Source organism: Martes martes, assembly GCF_963455335.1.
Source record: "Martes martes genome assembly, chromosome: 17".
Lineage (NCBI taxonomy): Eukaryota > Metazoa > Chordata > Mammalia > Carnivora > Mustelidae > Martes > Martes martes.
This window is the reverse complement of record NC_137905.1, coordinates 56,550,636-56,576,000: the sequence shown is the minus strand read 5'-3', so window position 1 is coordinate 56,576,000 and position 25,365 is coordinate 56,550,636. Positions and strand designations below refer to the sequence as shown.

General features: G+C 60.0%; 3 protein-coding genes across 5 annotated transcripts; 2 read left to right on the top strand and 1 right to left on the bottom strand.

Moving 5' to 3' along the window:
* Nucleotides 1–2,660: 2,660 nt before the first annotated feature.
* On the top strand, nt 2,661–6,895 carry CDC42EP5 (CDC42 effector protein 5). Its single transcript, XM_080827639.1, has 3 exons — nt 2,661–2,754; nt 3,005–3,120; nt 6,402–6,895. Exon 3 carries the CDS (start codon nt 6,402–6,404, stop codon nt 6,861–6,863), a length of 462 nt encoding a protein of 153 aa, XP_080683765.1. The 5' UTR covers nt 2,661–2,754; nt 3,005–3,120; the 3' UTR covers nt 6,864–6,895.
* A 20-nt stretch (nt 6,896–6,915) lies between these two features.
* On the top strand, nt 6,916–9,576 carry LENG9 (leukocyte receptor cluster member 9; the record flags this gene model as incomplete). The annotated part of the gene is made up of 1 exon (XM_080827635.1): nt 6,916–9,576. The coding sequence occupies exon 1, from the start codon at nt 7,585–7,587 to the stop codon at nt 9,574–9,576; it is 1,992 nt and encodes a 663-aa protein (XP_080683761.1). The 5' UTR covers nt 6,916–7,584.
* An 84-nt stretch (nt 9,577–9,660) lies between these two features.
* Nucleotides 9,661–21,181, bottom strand: LENG8 (leukocyte receptor cluster member 8). Of its 3 annotated transcripts, XM_080827634.1 has the most exons (16): nt 21,072–21,181; nt 19,660–19,752; nt 18,768–18,942; nt 18,349–18,450; nt 17,412–17,522; nt 16,320–16,572; nt 15,978–16,119; nt 15,583–15,771; nt 14,913–15,191; nt 14,680–14,820; nt 14,288–14,573; nt 13,639–13,740; nt 13,492–13,560; nt 13,272–13,401; nt 12,981–13,188; nt 9,661–10,919 (listed from the first exon to the last, which is right to left on the bottom strand). In XM_080827634.1, exons 2-16 carry the CDS (start codon nt 19,695–19,697, stop codon nt 10,757–10,759), a joined length of 2,388 nt encoding a protein of 795 aa, XP_080683760.1. In that variant the 5' UTR covers nt 19,698–19,752; nt 21,072–21,181; the 3' UTR covers nt 9,661–10,756. The 3 variants fall into 3 exon arrangements, with proteins under 3 accessions (XP_080683760.1, XP_080683758.1, XP_080683759.1); XM_080827632.1 differs by having other exon boundaries at nt 9,661–13,188; nt 19,660–19,748; nt 21,072–21,171; XM_080827633.1 differs by lacking the exon at nt 21,072–21,181 and adding an exon at nt 20,588–20,699 and having other exon boundaries at nt 9,661–13,188; nt 19,660–19,748.
* Between the last annotated feature and the right edge of the window lie 4,184 nt (nt 21,182–25,365).

Genomic DNA, 25,365 nt, shown 5'->3' with positions numbered 1-25,365 from the left:
CAGAAGGGTTTGACTCATCGCCAGCAGGGCCGAGTAGCACAGAGAGCACCAGAGGGATGCAGGCAGCTTCTACACACCAGCCCCCAGCTGGGCCAGCAGGAGCAAGGGACCTCAGGCCTACGGCCAGAAGGAACTGAATTCACCCAATGCCCCCAGTGAGCTTGGAAGAGGGTTGTTCCAAGTAAAGGGCACAGCGCTACTGATATCTTGACTTCCGCCCCGGCAGACCTAATGTCCCACCCAGACTCTGACCTGCAGAAACCGTGGCATAAAAAATGTGGGTGGTTGTCAACCACACAGGTAGTGGAGATTCCTTACACCAGCAATGGGAAACCAATCCTCTCATCCTTGGCTCCTCTCTCTCCAGGAAATCCTGTCCGTCCCGGCTCTCAAGTCCAAGTAAGCCGACCTGAATCCTTTCTGGTTGCACCTTCCTCTCCATCCCTGTGGCCCCTGCTCCAACTCAGGCCCCTCCCCAGGACCCCTACACCCAGTCTCACAGCCTCCCGGCCAGGGCCAGGAAAAAGGTAGGAGGGTGACGCAAAAAATAATAATAATAATAAAATTAAATTAAAGCAACATCAATGAGTCAGTAACAAAGATTGAAAACAATATGACACAGCAAATGCATAAATGCAACAAAAAGAATCACTAACCCATCCATGATGAACAAAACATCCAAAATTTAAATGAAGATGCCATTAGTGTGACGGATTTTTCCTTTATGTCCCCAGCAATCCAATAAAGTTTATCACAACCCTGATCCTGTCTTTATCGGAAGCTTCTTTTTAAGAGTAAAAAGATTAAGATTAAAATAAATAAATTGTTAAGATTTATTAAAAGTTATTGAAATAAAATTAAGATTAAAATAAATAAATTTATTTATTTATTTTATTTGAGAGAGAGCACAGAGGGAGGGGTGGGGAAGCAGACTCCCCGCTGAGCAGGGAGCCCCCCGCGGGGCTCCATCCCTGAACTCCACAATCATGACCTGAGCCGAAGGCAGAGGCTTAACCAACTGAGCCACCCAGGCACCCTGTTTATTTGAAGTTTTTGATTCTTTTTTTGTTCATTATAGATTTTTCCTGCATCCATCCTTAAAATAGTGCATTAAAAATCTTACTTACCCTAAACAAAATGTGGTCTATGCGTGTCATGGAATATTATTGGGCCACGAAAACCATGAAACACGGACCGTGCTATGATGTGGGTGAACCTGGAGGACATCACACTCAGTGAGAGAAGCCAAACACGGACGGCCACGTATCTAGGATTCCATGGATACGAAACATTCAGAACCAGCAAACCCACAGAGCTGGAAGGCAGAGTGGTGGCTGTCAGGGGCAGGGGGAGGGGAAAGAGGGACGAACTGGTTGTGAGTAAGGGGCTTCCTCTGGGTGGGGGGAGGGGGGATGAAAATGTTTTGGAGCTAGATAGAGGTGCGGTTGCACGACACTGGAGATGTACCAAACCCCGCTTTTAAATAGTTCCTTTTATGTTATGTGACTTTAACCTCCGTAAAAATAGTTAATAAAAATCTGTATTTAAATATATTATTTATCTTGGTTACTGAGTTTTCTGTAATTCCCTTCCTCTCCCAACACACACCCTTTAAATTTTGCGCTGGGTTTGAACTGCAGCCTCGCTCCAATCAGTCCATCCCACTCGTGAATCCCAGAAAGAACTTTCTAGTACCGGGATCTGGCCCTGTTATCCTGTCCCTTACCCTGCCTGGTTCAGCACACCACAGTCTCCAGTGGCTTTTGAGCTGACATCTCCAGACAAAAAGAACTTCACCTTAGAGACCTCAGAGACGTTAGTGCCCTCTGCTCCGCCCCGCCTCCCAGCCTGCTCCCAGCTTTCTTCCTTCCGCCCTCTAACCTGCCACTTCTTGGAGATTGTGTTCAAGCTGCACTCCTTGTGATCTGTCAAACTGACTCTCTTCTGCAGCCCCACAGCCCCAGCCCCAGCTCCCCACTGAGCCTCGGCCCTGGGCCTCTATCTCCACACCGCTCCTCCCAACCAGCCTCCTCCCTGGGGACTCTGCTCTCCTCCCAAGGGAAGTGCTCCCTCACTCTGGCCTGGGACCCACCTTCCCAACACTCAGATCTGAGACTCTCTTGTCACCAAAAGGCACAGGCGCTCCGAGTCCTGTAATGACCTTTCTACCAGCCGCTTTGGGCAGGGACATTCATCCAGGAAACCCTCCAAAGCAGGGTCAGAGCTGCCTTCTGCCCCCACCCCAAGACTACCTCCATCCTCTTGAGGACTGGGGGACCTTGTCTGTTTCGTTATCTCTCTTAAACTCTCTCTGTCTCTCTTTCTCCCTCCCGCTCTTCCGTCCTCCCTCTACACTCTCTCCTCCAACTGCTGCAATCTGGAAGAAATTACTCTTCTAAACAACCAGACTTCCCCAGCTTCAGGAAATTCCAAGCTGGGCAGGGGGCGGGGCCAGGCTGGGGGCGCGCCCTGGCCATCCCCCACCCCTCTGCGTGTCCTCTGTGCACACCCAGTCGGGCCTCTCACCGCCCCCACACTCTACACTCTGCCCGGAGGCCTCAGCTTTTCCAGCACTGCTTTTAAATCCTAGAGGCAAACTTGGGGGGGGGGGGGAATCAGGAAGGCTGGGAGGGGCCTGGGACTTAACCCTCTCTGCCCCACACGGACTGAGCTGGCCTGGACGGTGACTCCGCAGCCCGTTTTGGTTCCTACTATGGCCCCCGAGAGGGGCTGACACCTCGGTCCCCGGTGCAGGTAAAGAAAGGACCCCGTGCCAAGGGCTGCCAGGGGTAGGGCTCGGATTCCTGGGTCTGAGGCCTGGACCCCAGGGCCTGAAGGAGGGGGGCTTGGGACTCCTGGGTCTGAGGAGTAAGAAAGGTAGGAGGCAGGACTCCTGGGACGTGAGAGGGGAGGGGTCCTGAGGGGGCACTGTGGACCCGGACGCCTGGGTCCTGGACACCTGCGCCCCCCCACTCCGGGGTCCGCATGACACTTCCTTTGCCAGGTGAGAACCGTCTGGAGGAAGAAGGAAGAAGGCGCGGGCCTGGACCTCGAAAAGGAGAGGGGGTCCCCCAGCCTGAGCCTGAGAGCGCGCCTGCCCCTCTCAGCGAGGACCAAGAGGTAAGGGGTCGCGGGGAGCCGGGCCTCGGGGTCCCGGGTCAGGTCCGGAGGGACGCGGGACAGACGGGCAAAGGGGGCGCGGGCGCTCAAGTCGGGGAGGCAGCCACGTGGCCCGAGCAAGCGCAGCGAACCCACGGGGCGGGGGTCTCCCATTCCCGGGCCCGGCCCCGCCCGCCTCGCCGCCTCCCCCCGGACCCGAGAACCGGTCCGGCCGGGCGTGGAGCAGGCGGTTATTTCCGTCTTGGCGGGGCTGGGGCCAGAGAGGACAGAGGTGAACCAGCTGTGCCCTCCACTCCCGCAGCTGGAGCGGGGGCCTGCTGGGGGAGAGGCTGGAAGGGGGCGGCAGGAGGGCGGCTGCGCGGAGCCTCGAGTCGCGGGGCCCGGGCCCCTCGGGGTCCCAACCTCGCTCCTCGCTCCTGCACGCTCTGCCTCTTTCGCGTTTGTGGCGAACAACAGTCCCTCTGTCGGAGCCCTGGCTGGCTGACGGCGTTTTTTCCTAGCATGACCTCATTGCTTCAAGCACACAACTCTGCTTGAGGGAGGTTGGAGCCTTTTATTTAAGAGGACCCTGAGGCTGGAGGCTCCGAAAAGTGGAGTGACTCGCCCCAGGCCCTCAGAGCTAGCAAGAAGAGGCCTTACTCCGAAAGGATTTCTAACTCATTATTCTCTGTCTGGGATGGAGAAAGAGGAAAAGAAAGGCAAACAAACATAGTCAGGGGTGTAGAGAATCCCTGGCCTTTAAAGCATATGGAAACATTGTTTCCACGGGGATGCGCACCCACCCATCCTATCCGTGGGGGGCTATGGGCAATAGGGTATCATCTTCAGACTCTCATCAGGTTTAGAGTCTCTGTCTGGTTTCCAAATCCAGCCCCTGACATTTGTTGCTGTGTGACCCTGGGCAACTTACTCCACCTCTCTGTGCCTCGGCCACCACCTTTGTAAAGCTCATGGAGCTTTTCTGAGGATTGAGTGAGTTTGTTTGAGTAACACACTTAGGTTCCCGCTTAGGAAATAGAACATCAGCACCGTGCATATACTTCACAAAACCCCTAGCAAAGAGGCATTCTGACTTCTGTTTTTCAGTGGACTAAACTGAGGTTTAAGGTTGAGGAAGTGAGTTCAGGTTCCCACAGAAAGGAAATGGCAGGTGTGTTTGGCCAGGCACTGGAAAGTGGTAGTGATGTTGGCTGATAGGGCAACAGAGCGTTGGGATGAGGGACCAAGTAGGGCATGGGCAGGGAGAAGAGCCAGTGGCAGAGAGCTGTCTGGGGAGGGGTCTGTTCGAGGGGCAGCAGGGGGTGGAAGTGGTAAGTCTGGGCTCTGGAGTCCCGCAGAGCTGGCTTTGTGACCTTGGGCAAGTCACATACCCTCTCTGAGTGTGTCCTTCTCTGGGACATGGGAGAATGATGTAGATGGCTACTGAGCATTTTATTGAACTTTGACTGTGTCCTGAGTGCTGCCAAGACTTTGCTGGCAACATCCCACCAATCTTGCAAGGAGACTATGAAGTTTTATAGGAACATCCTATATTCCTATGTTCCATTTTTGAGAAGAGGAAATGAGGTAAAAAATGTTAAGTAGCTTGCACAAAGCCAGACACACACACACACAGTCAGATGGAAACCTAGGCATTTGTCTGAGTTGTGTGCTCTTCCCCCCCACCCCCCCCCCAACTCACTGCAGAGTAAGGATAGCCACTGCTAGCATGGGGAGAGGTTTGTTGTTGTCGCTGTTTGGTTTTTTTAAACTGTGGATTGAGATTTATTAATGAGCAGAGGTAAGCGTTTTTAAAAAATAAAATAGATTAGAATTGAAAATATCTGAGTGCCTAGCATGTTGTAAGTCTTGTTTCATAAAATGGTTGTTTTCCTTGGGGTTGGTGTGAGGAGGAGAGGCGATGGCATGTCCCGTTGCAATTAAAATATATTTATTCATCTAGGCAGAGGCCAGAGAAGTTTGAGAAACACTACAGAGGTGGTAAATCAAGACTGGTTTTCCCAGAGAAATAAATGGGGTGTGTGTGTGTGTGTGTGTGTGTGTGTGTGTGTGCATCTTTACAGGGCGGTCCTCAGAACACATCCAGCTATAATTATTTTAAATCCTCTTAGCTTTCATTTTTCTCTGTATTATCACTGATATTTCCTGGGGTGATAGTTACTAAAAGAATAATGGTGGCTGCTTTGACTGATTCATAGGATTTTATCAAATCTTGGTCTTGTTCTACGGTTATATGAGGACACCTCTCCCCCCCAGCACTAGAATTACTAATTAGCTGGCACTATTACAAATATAATTTTCTTTAATTGAGATTTTTCTATGTGCTGCGCAAGAAGGTGGTGTTATTTTAGCCCATTTACAGAGAGGAAATAGACATAGAGAAATCACATAATTTATCCCAATCATACAGCTGGCAAACAAAGGGTGGGGCTTTGATTCAAACCAAGTTATTATTATTATTAGGATAACAGTGACTGTTAAAACAAAAGTACAGGGTCACCAAAGGCCTTCCCAGAAGTTCCATAAAAACAACCAGGTTCCAGGATATAGGCAAAGGTTGGCAATTTACCGTATTTACCGTAGAATCCAGGGCAGCAATGAGGCAATAGCGAACCGAGTTCATAGAGTACTAGCTGCCAGTTTCAAATTTACACCATTCTTGCTATTTTTAGAGAAACTTGTGAAAATGTAAGACATTATATTATCTCTCTCAAAATCAAATAACTCGAATTACAAAATGTTGCGCAAGTATAGATCCCCAGGCCCACCCTGAACCTGAATTTGAGGTTTTAGGCTGACCTGCATTGTGACTTGTGCCCTCGGCAAAGCTTTCGTGCATCCGTATTTATTTATATTTTATAACTGTGCTGGTGTAAAGACAGATTGGCTGACATTTGTCATTTTAAAATAAAGCAAGGTAACATGTTCTGGGGCCTCTAGAAGTGGGGTGGGGGCTAGGCACGGTGCCTGGGGCACTTGGTGTCTTCAGGGAAGGGCCCGGGGAATCTCGGCCCGGAGAAGCCGCTGTTCCTCTGCCAAGCTTAGGAGACGCTCAGATTCGGAGAGGCGTGTTGCCTGTGGCCCGGCCGCTGGGAAGGCAGGAACGTTAGTTGAGTGGAATCAGCCTGGCGCGGTGGTCACGGGCAGACCTGGCCTGTCATTTGGGAGAGCATCCTCTGAACCGCTGCCTAGGCCCAGGGTGGGGACGCGGGCTGGGGGGGGGGGTCTCCCGCCGGCGGAGGCAGCGCTGACCCGCTCCTACCCCGACCCCCACCCCTCAGATGCCGGTGCTGAAGCAGCTGGGCCCCACGCAGCCCAAGAAGCGGCCTGAGCGCGGCGCCCTGTCCATCTCCGCGCCGCTCGGCGACTTCCGGCACACGCTGCACGTGGGGCGCGGCGGCGACGCCTTCGGGGACACTTCGTTCCTGAGCCGTCACGGCGGCGGGCCGCCCCCCGAGCCCCGGGCGCCCCCCGCCGGGGCCCCGCGCTCCGCGCCGCCGCCCGCCGTGCCGCAGCCCCCGCCGCCTGCCCTCCGCGCGCCCGCGCCCGCCGACCCGCTGCTGTCCTTCCACCTGGATTTGGGCCCCTCCATGCTGGACGCGGTGCTGGGCGTCATGGACGCGGAGCGCCCGGGGGCCGCTGCCGCCAAGCCCGATTTGGACCCCAGCACCGGGGCACAGCACCCCAGGGCCCACTGCCGCCCCCACGCGGACCTCGAGCTGGACGACGTCATCGGCCTGTAGGCACCCCCGTTCCCAATGCGTTCACGGCTCGGTATCCTACTTCTTTACACATAAACGGCTAAGGTCTCTGCGCGAGTTCGGTCTCTTCACTTTGCACGTGGGAGGGGAAGGCCGGACGGGATGGGCAAGGGGGGTCGGTGATGGGTCCCGGCCCCTTTAAGGGCCAGGTGTGTCACCTGCGGCTCGGTTCCCCGCAGAGACTGAACCGAGGTCGAGATCCGACGGCTGGCCTGGAGTGGTGGGATGTGGCCTCTTTAACTCAGGGGGGCGTGAGTACACGGTGCCCCGCGGTGTCCCAACGTGGCCGCTCTGACGGCCGCATTCATTCATCAACCTTGACGGGGCCTGGTCTGCCAGACCAGCGCAGGACGCGGCCTGACTCGCTCCAGGGGACCCTCTGTCTCGCCCCCCAGGGGCCACCTGACTTGCTCCCAGGACCCGGCCTGACTCGATCCCGGGGCCCGGCCTGACTCGCTCCCCGGGGCCGAGTGCGGTGGCTCCGTGAGCCTGACTCCCGGCCCGCCTCTCCAGTGAACCCCTCCGGGAGAGCGGCCCTTTACCCCGTGAGTGGCCGCTGAGCAAAGTGGCTGGAAGAGGCAGGGTTCCGGTGGAGCAGAGACCTACCCCCTCGGAAAGATGCGTCGGCCCGAGGGGGACAGCGGTGTCCCAAGTCTGGGCTACCTAGTTTGAGCCTGCTGGGTACAGTTGTCCCGTGGAGGGAATGACCCACGAGGGGCGGAAGGCGGGGCAGCACGTGCAAATTTTTAGGCGGGGGGAGGAATCCAAGCCCCAGAGGGCCCCGGAGCGGGTGGGGGTTCCCATTCACAGCCGTAGGCGCGGGCGGAGCCAGCCCGGTGAGGAACCTGGAGGAGGCGGGACCGTACCCGCAGACCGTCGCCGACGGCGGGCTGAGAGGGCGCGGTCGCACTGTGAACTTAGTGGACAGAGGCCGCGGAGGGGACAGGTCCGGCTCCTCCAGGGCACTGGGGGAGGAGGTCACTCTGCGGGCCGTGCCCAGCCTGGAAACCCTTTGGACGCGGGGAGGACCACACGCGAGCATCGCGGGGCCGCGCAGGCAGCGGTCAGTCTCCCCGAGGACACCGCCCGCGCAGGGCCGTCCGCCAGGCCCGGGATCCGAGGCCCCGCGAGAGCGCGTGCGCGGTTCCCAGGGCAGCGGGGACGGGGCGCGGCCGGTGACCTCCCGGCGGGGCTCCCCCCGCACCCCACTCCCATGGCGGCAGTCCCTGCAGCCGAGCCCGCACCGCCGCCGCCCTGCCGCTTCTTCCTGGAGGGCCGCTGCCGCTTCGGCGCCCGCTGCCGCCAGCCCCACCCAGGGGCGCCCGCGCCGCCTAGCCGCGGGGCCGGGAGCGAGGCCGGGAGCGAGGCCGGGGCCAAGAAGCCGCCGCTGCGCACCGCTGCGGCCGTCATCCAGCGCATCCGCTGGGACCCGCGCCTCGACCCGGCCGACTTCGCGGTGGGCTACGCCGACCGCTTCCTGGGCGTGCGCGAGGAGCCCTTCGCCGCCTTCTGCTGGGACGAGCCGCTGGCGGCGCTGGGGCCCGGCGTCCTGGCCGTGCCGGAGCACCGGGTGCGCTACTTCCGCTTCCGCGGCCGCGTCGTGTGGGACCGCGCGTCGCGCACCGACCTCGTCTTCGGCTCGGGCTCGGCGGCGGGCCGCGGGACCACCATCCTGGACGCGCTCGGCGGCGAGGACGCGCATGACGGCGGCGAGGACGCGCATGACGGCGAGGAGGACGCGCGTTGCGGGGGCGCGCACGACGGCCGTGAGGACGCCCGCGACGGCGGCGAGGACGCGCACGGCGGCATTGAGGACGCCCAGGACGGCGGGAGCGCGCACGAAGGGGCAGCTGCCGCTCCCGCTGACACCGGAACAGGACGCCAAGCACCCGACCGCACTGGGCTGGAGGCCAGGGAGCCGCGCAGGGCCAAAGGCCAGGCTGCCCCGCGGACAGAGCTGGAAAGGGCGCTGCAGCCGGCCACCGCGGGCAGCACCGCGGAGCCGCGGGGTGGAGAAGCACAGCCAGCTTCAGGACGGTCCCCTGCAGGTTTTCCTGAGACGGAAGCGGAGTGGGGTCCTGGCGCTTGGCCCTCGGAAGGTGGAGAGGCCGCTGGAGCCCGGGCCACGGAGCCTCGCCAGCCCCGCCCCACGCATTTTGTGGCTCTCATGGTGACTGATCCCGGGCTGCAGGCTGGGGTGGCCAAAGCCCAGGAAGAGCTGGTTCGAGCCGCACCCTCGTGCGCCGCGTTCCTGGTGCCCGCGGGGGCCCTCCACCTGACACTGGTGCTCCTGAGGCTCACAGGCCCTGGGGAGGTGGCCGCCGCAGTGGGCGCACTCAGACGTGCGCTCTCCGCGCCGGGACTTCAGGCACCCCCGCAGCTCAGTTTTGGGAGCCTGCTTCTCCTGGGGCAGCATGTGCTCTGTGCCCCACCTTCCCCCTCCCTGCAAGCTATGGCCCAAGTGCTGAGTCAGAGGCTGGAAGCTGAGGGGCTCAGAGTAGTAGGGCCCCGAGGGGGGCTGCACCCCCACCTCACACTAGCCAAGGTGCCCCACGGTTCTCAAGTCAGCCTCCCCGAGCCCGGGTTCAGCCCAACGCAGGAGCTGGGAAGCCAGGCCCTAGGGAAAGTCTGGCTGTGCCGCATGGGCAGGGCAGGGGACACCTACCAGCCCCTGGCTGAGCTGCCCGTGGGGTGATGGTCCCCTCAGACGTCTCCAGGAGACCACTCTCAACCGAGAGAACCTGGAAAGATCCCGTCCAAGCAGGAAAGGACAAAGTGCTCTCTCTCTCTCTCTTTAATTTTGGTTTCTCTCAAGCTTCCAAATGGTGCTCAGTGATCCAAGGAAAGAATGAAGGAAGGAGAAGGGAGGGGAGAGGGAAGGGAGGGGAGGCAGAGGAGGAACATCTGGAAAAAAAGCAGCCTGACAGTCCAGCTGTTTGCAAACTCATCGCACATCCTCCAGTTACATGGCAGAAGAGGGGGGAGGACCAAAAAGAAAAAGGGGAGGAAGAAAAATAACTTAAATAAACACACACAAAAAGAAAAGAGAAGGAAACATGACGTGAGCTGGTGATCCATGGAGGCAGGGAGGGAGGGAGGGTAACCGTTTTACCTGTGCTGAACCAAAGAAGGGTGGGGGGCAGGAGCAGGAGGGAGGGAAGGAAAACAAACCAGAAGAAACACTGGGGTGGAGGGAGGAAGGGGCCACGGAGACGACACAAGTGCAGCTGAGGCGGCCCGGCCGGGGTCCCGCGGCGGCCTCCGGGGTCCTCAGCGCGCAGTGTCGGCGTGGCTGCGGTGGTGGCCTGGCGACGGCATTGCTGGCGTGGGGGGCCGAGGGCGAGGCACAGTCTCTACACGGCTCCCCGAGCCCCGGACACTGAGGCCCCGGAGGGCTGTGCAACAAGAGTCTGTGGTGAGGCGGGCGGGCGGTGGGCTGAGGTGCTGGTGCCCCCGCCGCGGGCGGGCACGGGCGGCGTGGCCAGTCTTCTTCCGGCCCCCCCGGCATGGGATGGGCCGGGCTGCCAGGTCGGTACCGGAGTACAAGCTCGAGAGAGAGAGAGAGAAAACACTGAGACAGCATTAGTGGGGGTGCCGGGCGGACCGAGCAGCCTACAGACCATGCCCCCAACCCTCCACTGTCCCGCCCCTTCCTCCCCCAACCCCCTCCCTCGGAGGCAAAAAATAAAAATGTAGAAAAAATCTCTGTACAGACTCCCCGGTGGGCAAACGGGGACGGGATGGTGGCTCTTCCTGGAGCCCACTCCCCACAAATTAATTTACAACCCAAGTCCATGGCTCAAAAACAAAATCGGCAAAGGCGGCGCTGGGGGGCCACAGCCCTGCCCCCGCCCCGCCCCCATCCGCGCTGGTGCTCAGAAGGCTGACAGCTGCGCCAGGCTGAGGCGGCAGTCGATGCTGGCGTTGTCCGGGCCCGTGTATGCCAGGCCCAGGGGCTCTAGGAAGGCCCGGCAGGCGGCCTCGCCCTCGAAGGCCAGCTCGGCCTGCAGGTAGGAGACTGGCAGCGCAGGGCGGAAGCTACGGAGACAAGAGGAGAATGTGATGAGGCCGGCGGTGGGCAGGGGAGGGCCCCACAAGCAGGGAGTGGGCGCCCCCCCTTCAGGCACCCAAAGGGTTTCCTCAGCACATTACCTGCTGACCTCTCACCCCTCCCCACCCAACCTCCCCACCTCCAGGGGCTTGGGGGGGCCCGGGGTGGGGCTGGTGGCCCCAGCCCCGGCTGTGCCCCCCTTCACCCTCACTTACCTGTACATGGGGACCAAGGAGAGGGGATGGGAGGGAAGGGCCCAGCCGGCTCCTCCACTGCTCAAGGGCCTGAGCAGTCCCTCAGAAGAGGGCCCACCGTGGCCCAAGGGCAGGGGGGCAGGCAGAGGGGGTGACCCGAGGGGATGGGCATGGGTTGGCAGGTCTGACAGCCAGCTACTCTGGGGGACCCGCCCTGGCTATCTGCTCTGCCTCGGTCACAGTGCCTTGGGAACGCCAGGCACAGGGTCAGCCAACACGTATTACATGCTGGTGACGTCACGTGCAGGTGCCAACAAGACGGCGCGTGCCAGAGAATAGCTGGGAACTGGCTGAATTCTCTCCCAAAAACCATGTCACCCTACCCTTTAGAAACAAACGCTGAGCGAACTGTAGCTCCAAAGTCAGAGCCACCCGGCCGGCATCACACAGGAAGGACACAGTAAAAAGAACATGAACCAGTCCCGGCTCAAGTCCGTGCCACATCACGGCTCTGGGGTTTACGGGGGGAGGGGGGAAGGGGACACACACAAGAGCGCCTATTTCTCCCCACAACTGAGCTGGCATTCTGGCCACACTGCACGGACCTGGTCTGGGGCCTCTGGGAGGAAGGGGATGAGAGGAGGTGGCCAGTCTAGGCCAAGGCCCCTCCTACAAGGAACCTTCACGGTTATGGCCCCAACAAAGACGCAGCATATGTAAACTGACCAGAACAGTGACCCGCCCACGCGACACCCCTGGGAGCTGCTGTCCCACCGCAGAGGGCAGACCCGCGGGGCCCTGACACACACCACCTCCCTGTCATTCCTGGGTAGGTAACCAGGTCCTGGGTATGCTGCTGCCTTCATGTCTCTGTCCCACATCCTTGTCTACTTCTACGGCCCCTGCCCGAGCTCAGCCTCTGCCTTAAACCTTCAGACCCAAACCAGACCCCGGAGTGTGTGCATCTCCTAACTTCAGGGTACTGTCCCTCTCCAATTCCACACCATTCCTGTGGCTCCTGAGCTAACTGATGTGGCCCCTTGGACCTCAGCAAGGTCCTTGGTGAGACGGACAGCGGGACCAGGTGGTTCTCTGTTGTGGGGTGTCCTGGGCCCTATGGGAGGCTGAGCAGGGTCCCTGGCCTCCACCCACTAGACACCAGTAGCAATGCTTAGCTGTGTCACCCAGGTGCATCTCACTGCCCTGAGAACCACAGGCTCCCCACCACGCGCACACACACAGAAGCACGCGCTTGACACAGGACAGCTAACGTACCAAGAACTTGCTCTTCTGACCTACAGATAGTCCATGATCTGACATGCCCCCACATCACCCGTCTCCCTACACATCTTCTGCACCCTTGAAGGAGCTCAAGTCTGAATGGGGTGTTGGGGTCCCATTAGATCAGAAGCTACCAAGAGAACAGCCATCTTTTCTAGTTTGTCTCTACTGAGTGAGAGCTCAGTTATCATCAAAAGCCTTGAAAAGTGAACAAAGGCCTCGGAGTGAGGAAACCCAAGAGCCCAGAGCAAGAAAAGAAACCAAGGTCCAGGGTGATGTGAGCAGGAGAGAGAGAGAGACAGGTGGAGAGGGAACCCAGTGAGACAGAATGGGGAAAGAAGAAGATGCAGAGGCGGGCCTGGGAGACAGAGAGCCAGCTGTGGGAAGAGAAGCAGGAGGAGCTGGGGAGCAGGGTGCGTGTAGAAAGGAGAGACAGGGAGAGAGGACCAGTGTCCAGGGCACAGGAGCTGGAGGCCTGACAGCCCAGGAGTGTGCAAAACGAGAGGGGGAGGAGGGAGGCGGCGGCAGGGCCGGCAGAGCAGAGGGGGCGGGGGAGAACCCAGCTTCACATACGTTTTGATCATCGCCTTGAGGGCAGCTTTGCGCTCCCGGTCTGCAAACTTGTCCACCAGGTACCCAGACATGCAGGGCGCATGACAGTAGAGCCGGAAGAAGCGGTGGTAGTTGCCCAGAGCCCAGGCCGCCCTCAATGCCAAGGCATGAGCCACACAAGGGTCTGCCTTCAGTTCCCGAGTCAGGTACGCCAGCTCCGTGGTGATGTCTGCGGCCCAAGACAAAGGAGGATCAGCAGCGCCTAACCCCGGGGGCCTGGGGCCACCCCATCTTGCAGGCAGCGCCTCTCACCTCCTGAGTTCTTGGTGAAGATGTAGTAGAGGATGCGGTAGGCAGTGAACTCGCCCACGTTGCCTGGCAGGTTCTCGGCGTACAGCGACTTGAGCTGTGTCTGGCACTGGTTGAACTCCTCATGGTCGCCCTAGAGCCCGGGGCCCGGAGGGAGAGAAAGACCATGAGGCCAGGACGGGGAGCCTGGGAAGAACCCGGAGGGCCTCGGCACCCCACCCACCTTCTCCAAGGCGATGCGGGCGTGCGTCTCGTACACCTCCACCGTGAACTCTGTCCGCACCCCTTGCACCTGGAACGGCAGGAGAGCAGTGAAGGCCACCGCGGGGCGGGACTCTCCCACCACAGGTCCCCCCGGCGCTCCCCTCACCGTCAGGTCCTGCCGAATAGACTTCATCTGCTCGCAGGCAAAGGCGTAGTCTTGCTTCTCTTTCCAGTGGGACTTGACCATGCACAGAGACTTTTTCAAAACCTGGGAAAGGAACGTTACGGCTCAGTGCGGTTCCAGCCACGTGAGCACAGCCGTCACGAACACCCGGCACGCTTCCAGCGACGCCGCATTCTGAGACGAGGCTGCAACATCACACCCGTTTAATAACTCGCCAGCAACTTTAAAAAGAACCCAACACGTTTGGCAAGGGTAACTACTCCCGACCTCAGCCGCCTCAGCACGTCCCCTCGCATGGAACGCGAACCATGCCACTACTGCGGCCTCAGCAGGACTCAGAAGCCCGATCACCCCCACCTCAGGAACGCTGGCCTGGGAAGGTCGCCCTTAGGAGACAGAGGCTCAAAGCCCAACAAGTCTCCCGATGAGGCCATAGGACCCAGACTCAGTCTCCGAAACACAAGTTCAGTTTTTAAGTGACCTCTCGGAGAGCTCCCAGGCCTCAACGTCCCCGCCCAGCTGCAGGCCCCTGCCGCCACCCCACAACCTCGGTGCGGTCTCTGCCATCCTTCCAGGTGGGCACCCCGGCCTGGCAACCTGCAGGGAGGCCCTGCCTGTCCCAGGTGCTTACTGCCACAGGGCGCACAGTGGACGGGTCGGGGGCACAGGTGAGACGCAGGTAGTGCTTGGTGATGTCAGGGCAGGTGCCCACGATCTGAAGCTCCTGCCAGTCCGGGTCAGCACCACTGCTCTCCAGGCTGCCCATCTGCAGCACCAGGGGCTCGAGGCGCAGGCGGCGCGAGTGTCCGTGCTGGAAGCGGGCCGCCCGCTTCTGCTTCTTCAGCTCACGCTCAGGGTCCTCGCACTCCAGCGCGGCCATCTTTTTGCGGCTGCGCTTGGTGGGAGCAAGATCGTGCCTAGAAAGGGAGTTCAGGGGTGAACAAGGCAGAGGTCATAGCCTGCCCCTCCTACTGCACCCCGAGAATCCTGATCTTAGCCCTACCCCCCTGCCCAGGGTCTCACCTCTTCCCACGCTGTGCCCTGCCTCGGCCCCGATCCATGTGGGCCCCCCGACCTCCTCGGCCCTTAGGGGGTGGGTTCCTGCGACCCACAGGGTGACACTCATTCCCTGAGTAAGAACTGTCTGAATCCGAGTGGGAGTCACTGCACAGAAGAAGCAGGGAGATAAGGACTGAAGTGGCTCCTCCCCCGACGCCCACCCTCCACGCCCCACCCCCACACCTCAGCCCTCGCACCTGCGGCGGAAGTGGCGGGTAGGGGACCGGGAGGAGGAACGGGAGCGGGAGTCCGTGCTGGAGGAAGAGCTGTTGTCCTTCATGAAGACATTGCGGTTGCCAAACTTGGCGAAGCTGCTGCCCCGGGCTCGGCCAGCACCCCCAGCCCCTGGTGTCCCTCGCTGGGACTGGGCACCCCCGCCCCTGGTCGCTGAGCCTGCCCCCCTGGGAGGATGAAGGCTGCTAGGGGCCTCCCACCGCTTCTTCTTGGGGCTCTCAGCCCCAGGCTCCCGAGTCAGCCTGAGGATAAGCAGGGCAGGGCATCACCAACCCAGCGCCCCCCGCACCCCAACACCTGCCAGCCACCCCCAGAGCACACCACCTGGGGCAGGAGAGGGACTTACCCGGGAGACTCAGCTAACACGCTGCAAACATGAGAGGCGACCCCAACATTTTCTGTCTAGACAGTGCTCTCCGCAGCTGAGCGCCACGCACTCACCAGCCTTCCGGGCCTTCACCCCACCCCAGGACAGCACCCTCAGGCAGCACCTGCATCCCTGCTCTACCCGCCTGGCTTTCCACCTCGGATCCAACTTTCTCACTCATTCTTGGGGCCGCAGGTACCTAAGTCTGCAGATCTCTGCTTCAGTGCCCAGAATCGCTCTCCTCCCCATCCCCGGCCTGGACTAACCCTGGCAGGGGCTCCCGGCTCCAGTCAATGGTGTAGGCCGAACCGTCCTGTAACCGGGCCTGCAGCAGCTCCTTGAGCAGCTTCTCCGTCCGGTCCTTGTCCTCCTCCGACTCGCAGGCCGTGAAGCAGCGCTCCACGTACTCCTTCATGTCCTGCGGCCAATCGTCCGGCTTCCCGGACAGGCTCCCCCTGGGGAGGGCAGCAAAGACAGTCATTGCTACCGCCCGCACAGCAGACACACGCCAGACGTAACCGAAGCGTTTCCTCTTTCCCCTCATCTCAGCAACCCTGGAGGAGGGACCCCTCCCCGGTCTGGAGTAGCAGCCTGAGGTTCAGGGCGCAGACTGACCGCAGAGGCGAGGGAGCTGGGACGAGGGCAAGAGGGGGGCCGTCACCTGTGGTTCTGGGCTTTCTCAGGGTTGGGCTGGGGGCCGAAGCTGCCGTGCTGGCCCTCCGAGGCGGAGCCGAAGCTCTGGCTGGTGACGGCAAAGGGCCGCTTCTGAATGTTGAACTTGAGACCACCAGTCCCAGGGGCTGCTGTGAGAGCCAAGAGCCGGGCTTAGACCTTCCCATGGCCTATCTCAGGCTGCCCTACCCCCAGAAACAGGAGACACCAGGCTCCAGAGAAGGGCTCCAGCGCAGGTACCCGAAGCCTGGGGATGACAACACCCAGAAGCGCCCCATGCTCGGCCCCGTAAGGCCCAACCTCCAGGCCCTCTCTTCTTCCGCCAACTTACGCTTCATCCGGTTCCACAGCTGTTGGCCCTTCTTGGGCTTGGCAGGCTCGGAGTAGGCATGTGGCCCGTAGGCCTGGCCCGAGGCAGGCCCTGCCTGGCTGTGCTGTGTGGCTGGGGCTGTTCCAGGCTGGGGGCCGCTGTTCAGAGTATGAGCCCCATGCTGGGGGTTGGAGGGTTGAGGGGGCTGGGCTGCCGGCAGCTGCTGAGGGGGGGCCTGGTAGGACATGCTTTCTTCCATGCCAGGGACTGGGGGCTGGTGGAAGAAGTGGGTGCTGAGGGCAGGAGCAGAGCTCCCTGTGCTGGCTCTCACATTGTCCCCACCACCGCGGCATCACTTAGCTCCCGAGCCTGTGCCGTGACCCTCGCACATCAAACTGCCCTGGGCGCTCAGAGCGACTCCCTGAGGAACGGAGCATCAGTGCCCACTCCTCACAGCTCAGACTCCGAGCTGCTCTCCCCTGGCCCCCAGCTCTGAGGGGCGGCAGTGGGCATTTAAACCCTGCCATCCACCTCCTGGTGAGCGCTGTCCCAACACTGCGTCCACCCAGGAAGACTGTCTGAGCACATTACATGCGCCACTCAAGACCCAGACGTGATCACACACATTCTCAGGGGGGCCTTGGGAAGTGACTCTCCTTCCCACCTGACAGGACTGGCTGAGACGAGGAGAGATCATATGACTCATAACGACACTGCCACAGGGAAGCTGGGACCCCAGCCCAGGTCTATCCAGCTCCCCTGCACCAGTTCCACACTCCTCCACACTGCACACTAAGTGTGACGCCAGACTGCGCATGTGATTGTGCACGTATATGTGCACACGCCGGAGGGAAACTCAGAAAACAGGCTGCCATGCTGCAGACCACTCCTACTGTCACCCCAACACCGAGCCCGTGGCTTCGCCCAAGTCCTAAACCCATCCTGGTTTCAAACACTGTGCTTTGCCCTCCTCGTGATCAGATCAGGAGGTGCTTGGCAGGAGAGAAGACACGGTGCGGGCAGCCTAAAAAATGCCGGCATCCCCGAGTGCGCCCCCTCACAGAAACAACATTCCCGTTCTTGAACATGGCACAAAGCCAGGTGGGGCGTTACCTGGTTCAGAGCCCCCTGGTGCTGGGGTGCCGATGGCTGCTGGGGCGTGGCGGAGCCATACGAGCTGGCCATGCCATACTGGGAGGGAGAACCGTAGCTCTGGTACATGCTCTGCCAAGGGCACAGAAACAGGGTCAGCAGAGGCCCAATTTCCACCCCTTCTCCTGCCTGCTGAGGAGCCGAAAGTAATCCGTGATGCTCCGCGGCTCCCCTCCACTTCCCGTTTCTCTCCCCTGCACAAATGCGCTGAATTCTCTTGTTAAAAACAACTAACAAACAGGAAACCTCTATCGATTCATCCTCTATTTTACAAACACACTAAATACCACAACACAACCAAAAACGAAATACAAAAATCCACACTCCAACGAAGTCTACTCAAGACACGTGCACAGCTGAGACAGATGCACAGCGTATCCGGCAGTCAGCCCCGTGAAAGCAAGCCGGGGTGTGGCAGGGGGCAGCGGGACACAGCCTTAACCAGTCAAGCCAGTAAGAGAAAGGGCTCCCTGAGGCACGAGCTGGGAAGCCCTCTGCAAGCTGAGGACACGAAGGACAGGGGACTACGGGACGAGAGCTGGAGCAGAACACAGGTGGGCATCGCAGGTGACAGACTGAGCACCAGCAGAGTGGCGGCCGGAAGTGGGGAACATAGGACTTGGACCTGGGAAGGGCTCTCAGCTTGATCGTGAGGGCAACGTGTGAGTGGACAGTGTTTCAGAAGCTGTCACTGCTGTCTTCAAGCCCTCCCCTGGCCCCTGGAACCCAGTGCCCCCAGCCCCCATCTGTCCCTGCTGGGCAGGGCACTCACCATGGGGAAGTACTAGTAACTGTACAGATGCCCCCCACCCCACCCCAGCACTCACCAAGGGGGTAGCAGTAGCTGTATGGGTAGGCCCCCCTGCCCCCCGTCCACCCCCCCAGGCCCGGCACTCACCATGGGGTAGTAGTAGCTGTACGGGTAGGCGTAGTTGTATTGCTGGTACCACTGATAGTACTGCTGCTGCTGCAGGGCCGAGGCCTCCGCCTGCGACACATACTGTGGACAGAGCGTGCGCCATCAGCACTGGCAGCAGGAGCCCACGCCCCCTACGGCCCCCAATGTGGTTAATTCCTGAGGACACAACTGGGTCTGCCTGTCTCCAAAGAGCCACAGCCTCTACCCATGAACTCGGGGCACCCTGGGGACCCAGGGCACGTCCCCCTCCTGAGGCTGGATTCCCACATGGTGCCCTGGGCTCTCTGAGGAAACAGCCCTTGCGCTCCCACCTGAGGCTCTGCGAACATCTTCAGGGCACCCTGATCTTGTGACCCCAAAAAAGACCAAGCGTTTCCCTCCCTAGCAACCCTTCTCACTTGTGCACTGGCCACAGGCCCATTGCTGCTGGCCTTGGAGGAGCTGCCGGCAGCTCCTGCTTTGCTGATGCTGGCCAGAGCCTGGCGGGCCTTCTCCCACTCTGGGTTCTCATGCATAGGGGCCTCCATGCCGTTCTCTCTGCCTGCCCCGGCCACCATGTTGTACTGAGAAGACCTGCAAAGAAGGGACATCGAGTCAGTCCTCTCTCTCCCCGTACACAGTGGGCAAAACGCAGACAGGCACACACCAGGGCTTGAAAAGTAAACTCCCTCGCACTACCTACTGGAGTCTGAATTTTTAAATCTAGAATGTATTAATCTGTTAACATGCTGACGACCACTTTCTGTCTCACGCCTTGCTGTGAGGGAAAAATCCAAGAGAAAGAGACCTAAGGCACTTTTCCAGGTACCTGGTATACAGCAGTGGCTAAGTACCAAATGAAATGATCACCAGCATCCAAAGAAATTATTAATGTAACACCTGGTGCCTCCTAGGTCTAAATGGTTTATGAGTCAATTCTGACACCTCCCCAGCCATGCAAGCTATCATCACGCTGTTTTGGGGAAAACAAGGTATTAACAAACAGAGCAAGGAGAGTATTAAGTGTTGGAGGCTGCGCCTTCGTCACAGCTCATGAAATGAATCATCCCAATTTTGAGAACTCAACACTGTACTGTGAAAACACGATGCTCAGAGAGATGGAGACCTGACTGTCCACACTACAACCAAACGCTTCCCTTCACCCTGGTGGCCAGAGGAGGAGCTCATCCGCTCTCTGCCCACAAGGACTGCTCCAGCCCCTACACCATGGGACTCCCATCCCAGAGGACAACACCGGGTCCTGCTTCCTCTTGCCCTCCCCTCGGCCTCTGTCCCTCTAGCCACACTAACCAATCTGTGCTACGTTGATCACCCACGTTGGCCGCCATCTGGACCTTGGGGCATAAGGGGCGGGCCTCAGGAGCCAGACTGCTTTCTCACTGTCTATGAGAAAAAGAAGGAGTTAGGGAGACTCGGGAGCAGCAAGAAAAACTCAGGCAGTGGGGAGAGGAGGAGACGGGCTCACGAGAAGCCAGGCAGACACGGAGCGTGTGAAATTAGGACTCGCTGAAGAGGACTCTGCGTGAGGGAAAGACCTTCGCCTCCCTGCAGTGCTCTGAGTGGAGCAGGAAAGATTTGAAAACAGGGAAGGCTGAAAGCATTTCCCAAAGGGAAAGCAAAGGACCTGAAACCCTTAAGAGCAAAGGGAAGGCCCGAGGAAAACCCTGCCACAGACGAAAGGTGGAGGGCGGATGGGGCGGGGGGACCTCAGGGCAGGGCTAAAAAGCATTGGGGGGGGGGGACAGCTCCTAATTGAGAGCAGAAGAGTGGCCTACGGAGCAAAGTCTGTGAAGAAGGAACTGGGAGAGAGATCCAGAGGAAAACAAATCCGAGAGGAAGGGGGCGAAGTTACTCCGGGAAACAGGGAGAAGCGGAGGTGCCCACGGGGAGCCCTGCGGGGAAGAAACGCGCTCCCGGAAAGCTCTCGGGAGACTGCTACCACAGACCACCCCCACGGGCTGGGGGTCCGGAGACGCCCAACCGCCCTCCGGAACCTCAGAGCGGGGCAGAGACGGCTGCGAGAAAGCGAGGAGTGCCTTGGGGGCCTAAACCCGGGAGGCCGAGAGGCATGGGGGGGACTGCGAGGCCGGAGACCCTGACGGCCCTACAGCAAGCGCGGGAACGGAGCCTGGAAGACGCCCCGACGAGCAACCTCGGGAAGGGGCGGGAGGGGACGAGTGGGGACATTGCGTGGGGAAAGCGGGCGGGCGGGTCTCACGAGCACCGGACGCGAGGGGCACCTGGCCGTCCCGGGGGCCCCGACAGGGCAAAGGCGCCGGGTGGAGGCAGAGCCCGTCCAGATGCCGGCCACCCGCTCCAGAGTCACCGCCCGGCCGCGCCGCGCGTGCGCACCACGGCTCCGGCGGCGCGGGACGGGAACGGGGAGGCGGGGGGGACGCGGCGCCGGGCCCGCGCGTCGCCGGGGCAACGCCATCCTCCCCCTGGAACCGCCGGGTCAATGGGGGTTGAGAGAAGGGGCGCTGGGGGCCCAGGAATTCCGAGGGCGGGGGGCGGGGAGCCCGGCCGATGGCGCAAGCGCGAGGGCGCGCAGGCGCAGTGGCCGCCCGCGCCCGCCACACCCTGTCGTCGCTCGCGCGCGGCGTCCGTTGGTGCGACGGCCCGCCAGGCCTCGGGACCCGCTGGGCGTCGGGCCGGAAGGAGACGCCCTGCCCGCCCGCTCGCCCGCCGCTCCCCACACCCACCTCAGCCGTTCGCCCCCTGGACTCGTCAGCGGCAGCCCAAGGCGACAGCGACACGGCCACGGAACTGCTCGAGACCCGGCTGGTTCTTGCCTTCCTTGGGCTTCGACGTTCTGACCGCGGCGTCCTGACGTCACGCGGAGGCCTCGCCCCGCCTCCCTCGGCCCTGCGCCACCAATGGGCGCCGCGGGCTTGACTTGAGCCCGCCCTCCGCTTACGCAAGGACGCGTGGGCGTTGAAGGCAAGCCGGAAGCCAGGGGTGGGGACGGTGGCCCCGAGGGGACATGCGCGGCGGCAGAGTCGGCCGGCAGTGTGCCTGCGCAGGCGTTCTTGTTTTGGCTGCGTGAGTGGTAGCCATTGTTGTTCCCAAATACAAGCCAGCGGGAGGTGGGTTCTAAGATTGCCTCCGCGCAGCGATGTGGAAGCCCAGGGCGGAGAATGAAGTCGGACAAAGGGGTTGAGAACAGCCCTCTGCCGGCTACATAAAATTGCGGAGGCGCCCCTGGTCGAGGACGCGGCGCGTGCAAACACGCGGAGGCGGGCGGCGAGCAAAGAGCCTGGGGACCTGGGGACCACAGGGAGGCCATGGGGGGAGCAGATGGCTGCGGCGGAGTCCGGGGCTAAGCGGGTAGATGTGTGCAGGTGGGCGGGCGGGGTCCCGGGCTGAGCGGATAGGTGTGTGCAGGTGGGCGGGCGGGGACCCGGGCTGAGCGGATAGGTGTGTGCAGGTGGGCGGGCGGGGACCCGGGCTGAGCGGATAGGTGTGTGCAGGTGGGCGGGCGGGGACCCGGGCTGAGCGGGTAGATGTGTGCAGGTGGGCGGGCGGGGTCCCGGGCTGAGCGGATAGGTGTGTGCAGGTGGGCGGGCGGGGTCCCGGGCTGAGCGGATAGGTGTGTGCAGGTGGGCGGGCGGGGACCCGGGCTGAGCGGGTAGATGTGTGCAGGTGGGCGGGCGGGGTCCCGGGCTGAGCGGATAGGTGTGTGCAGGTGGGCGGGCGGGGTCCCGGGCTGAGCGGATAGGTGTGTGCAGGTGGGCGGGCGGGGACCCGGGCTGAGCGGATAGGTGTGTGCAGGTGGGCGGGCGGGGACCCGGGCTGAGCGGATAGGTGTGTGCAGGTGGGCGGGCGGGGTCCCGGGCTGAGCGGATAGGTGTGTGCAGGTGGGCGGGCGGGGACCCGGGCTGAGCGGATAGGTGTGTGCAGGTGGGCGGGCGGGGACCCGGGCTGAGCGGATAGGTGTGTGCAGGTGGGCGGGCGGGGACCCGGGCTGAGCGGGTAGATGTGTGCAGGTGGGCGGGCGGGGACCCGGGCTGAGCGGATAGGTGTGTGCAGGTGGGCGGGCGGGGACCCGGGCTGAGCGGATAGGTGTGTGCAGGTGGGCGGGCGGGGTCCCGGGCTGAGCGGGTAGGTGTGGGCAGGTGGGGTCCCGGGCTGAGCGGATAGGTGTGTGCAGGTGGGCGGGCGCGGACCGGGCTGAGTGGACGGATAGGTGTGTACAGGTGGGGGTCCCAGGCTGAGCGGATAGGTCTGGGCAGAGGTACCGGACTGAGCAGACGGGTCTGCACAGGTAGCAGCCCCCGGAAGCCTACTGGGGCCAGGCTGGGGACTGTGGACTTGGCCCGTAGCACTGTGGTGTGTTTGCATCCAGGCTTCTGTCCGATGACATGACCTGGTCCAGCTCGGGCACCGCTCTGTGTAGTCATGGTTGGCGGTAGAACAGTATTTCAGAAGCGGCTTCCTTCCGCTTTTTACTGTTAGAAACTTTCGTATTCATGTTAGCACAGTTGGTCTTTTTCTATTCTTTCACTTAAAAAAAAATAAAAAACCTGTTGGAGGATAATTTGGGGTTTACGAGAAGTTGCAGAGGTAATTCAGAAACCCTACAGCTGGCTTTCCCTAATGCTGTTATCTCAGATTCCTGTGCTACATTTGGTAAAAACAAAAAACCAACACTGGTACGTTACTCATAACTGAACTGCAGCTTTGTTTGAATTTCTCTTTTTCCACTAACGTGTCCTTTACCTGCCGGAGTCCAGTCCAGAGGACCCCGCTGCATTTGATATCTCTGTACTTTCCACCATTATATTTAAGGTGGGTTTCTGGTACGTAGTGTGTAATAGTGTGTAGTGGGATCTTTGTTTTCATCCAAGTTAACAGCCTCTGCCTTTTGAAAGAGCTGTTTATAACTGTACTTTTAATGTGATTTTTGGTACGACCACACGTAAATCTATTGTCTCACTGTTGGGTTTCTGTCTGTCCCGTCTTGCTTTCCCTTTTCCCCTTTCTTGCCTTCTGGATTGAGATTTTTTTTAATCTATTTTTTGGGCAGTTTTAGGTGGGATCTTTGAGAGGTGTTCTGCCTCCATTCCACTCGGCGGCCCTGCAGCCGGACTCGGGACCACGGGCAGTGGCCACGTCCAGGGCTCAGCTTGATGTCTTCCATGTCAAGGATCACTCTCCTCCCTGGCCTGAGGCTGAGTCTTGAGCGCCATTGTTTTCGCCTATTTTGTCTGAACTTTTGGTGGTTTCAGGAAGGAGAGCAAATCTAGTCCCTGTTCCTCCCATCTTGGTTGGAAGTGAAAAGTCCTCATATGTATGATTTTTAAATAAAAGTCGGTTTCCCTTTTGTACAGGTCATGCAGAATGTTCTTTCTTGGTTAAAGATCAGTGCCAGGCCTGTGGCGGGAAGTCAGGTGGCCTGAATCTTAGGGTGCTCTTGGAATATCCCGACGCATCTGCTTCAGGTTGTGGACAAGGACTCAGGGTCACTAGAGGGCAGTGTGCGAGATCAGAGTCGCCAGAATGGCTGTGGTCGGCCCAGGATCTAGCAGCTCAGCAGCAGCCGTCCAGAGGAGAAAGTCCGAGCATGGCCCCCAGAGCCCCTCACTGGCACCTGCGGGCGATTTCTCCCTCCCACCTTCAAGCCACTCCACATGGAAAGCTTCGTTGAACACTCCTGGCACTGCGCAAGACGAAGACGATTAGGAAGCGTGAGACCAGCCGCCCTGTGGCACGTGCCCCGTGAGGGCCTGACGTCTGGCACTCTGGGCTACCAAGTCCTGACCTGAAACCCTGGTGCACGGGTTTGAGCTTCAGCTTGCTTCTGTTCCGGGAGGCAGCCTGGTTTGTGTCCCACACAGTATGCTGCCCTGAAGGCACTTGGAAGTCACCCGATCAGTGTTTCCCGAGGGGAGGCGCCACACTAGGCGGGGGAGTAATCTGTTTCCATGGCCCAGCGAGTTCAGGGAGACGTGTGGTCTACGAGAATCTCAGAAGAGGGCCTGGGGAGCGCTCTTATGTTGCCACCCCCCACCCGCCCCCGCCAGTGAGGGTGGGCTGAGCTTCGACTGCCCATAGCCACCTGGTGGTGAGTGGCAGCTAGGGCCCTTAGTCGTGGCCCTGCATTTGTCCACTGTGCTGCCACTGGCTGTCACCCCCAGATTACCTCTCCTTTCCTAGACTGTCCCTATAAATCCCGAACCCGAGAGCCATCGTGGTCCGGAGAGCCCTGCCACGTGGTGATTTAGGGGACCCGGCCTCTCTCCGTGGCCTCCGGCTCCGAGTTCACAGCCCTTGATACACGTCCCGAGGTTCCATTTCCGTGAAATGAGTCCCCAGAGTAAACGGCCTGGCTGGGGGGTGGCACGTGAGCAGACTTGTCCCAGCGTCTGGAGCCACAGCCCAGGCTGGCCGGGGCGGTTCCGGCGCTGCTCTGGTATCACGGTGCAGCGGTGGAAGAAAAGCGTTCCTCCTCGGTTCACGCTGCACTTCCTCCTGGTCAGGGTTGGGACACCAGCCCTTGGGGGCTGACTTCATCGAACGGGCATCACAGTTGCTTATCTCCAAGTTAAGCTGTCCTATTCTTAGTTCACAGAAGCTGCATAGTTTATGTAGTAATAAAATCCCATTTCTCTGCCTTACGTGTGAAATCAGCTTTTCCCAAGACTACCGATTTGCCTCCTGGCTTTTTAGTTCCACAGCTTGTCAAATGAATTACCTTTTATTTGCCAGCTCTGGGGTATCTTGCCGGAAACACCCCCTTTCCAGCCAAGGTACAGCATGTAGCAAGAGGCTCCTACTTCCTCTGTGCACTGCGCCTGCCCCTTCCCCTGTCTACACCTGGATTTTCACCCGTCTTGTGTGTAGAACGTTTTCTTCCAGACAGAGACCAGCTGTGTCTGCCGAACTTTGAAACCGCACAGCCTTTCACTCTGGCTTGACATCTGTCTTCTGTCTCTCAAACACACACACACACTGAGTTCTTCCTGGGTCAGGACGTATGTCCTGCTTTTAGAATCA

What these genes read in the sequence shown, in the direction of transcription:
- CDC42EP5 (XM_080827639.1), top strand. Translation starts at nt 6,402, where the DNA reads ATGCCGGTGCTGAAGCAGCTGGGCCCCACGCAGCCCAAGAAGCGGCCT.
- LENG8 (XM_080827632.1), bottom strand. Translation starts at nt 19,697, where the DNA reads ATGGCGGCCAACGTGGGTGATCAACGTAGCACAGATTG. An exon ending in GGCCTGTGGCCAGTGCACAA is followed by an intron (nt 18,451 to 18,767) that starts GTGAGAAGGGTT and finishes CTCTGTCCACAG; the next exon opens with TATGTGTCGCAGGCGGAGGC. An exon ending in ACCCGCCACTTCCGCCGCAG is followed by an intron (nt 14,821 to 14,912) that starts GTGCGAGGGCTG and finishes TCTTCTGTGCAG; the next exon opens with TGACTCCCACTCGGATTCAG.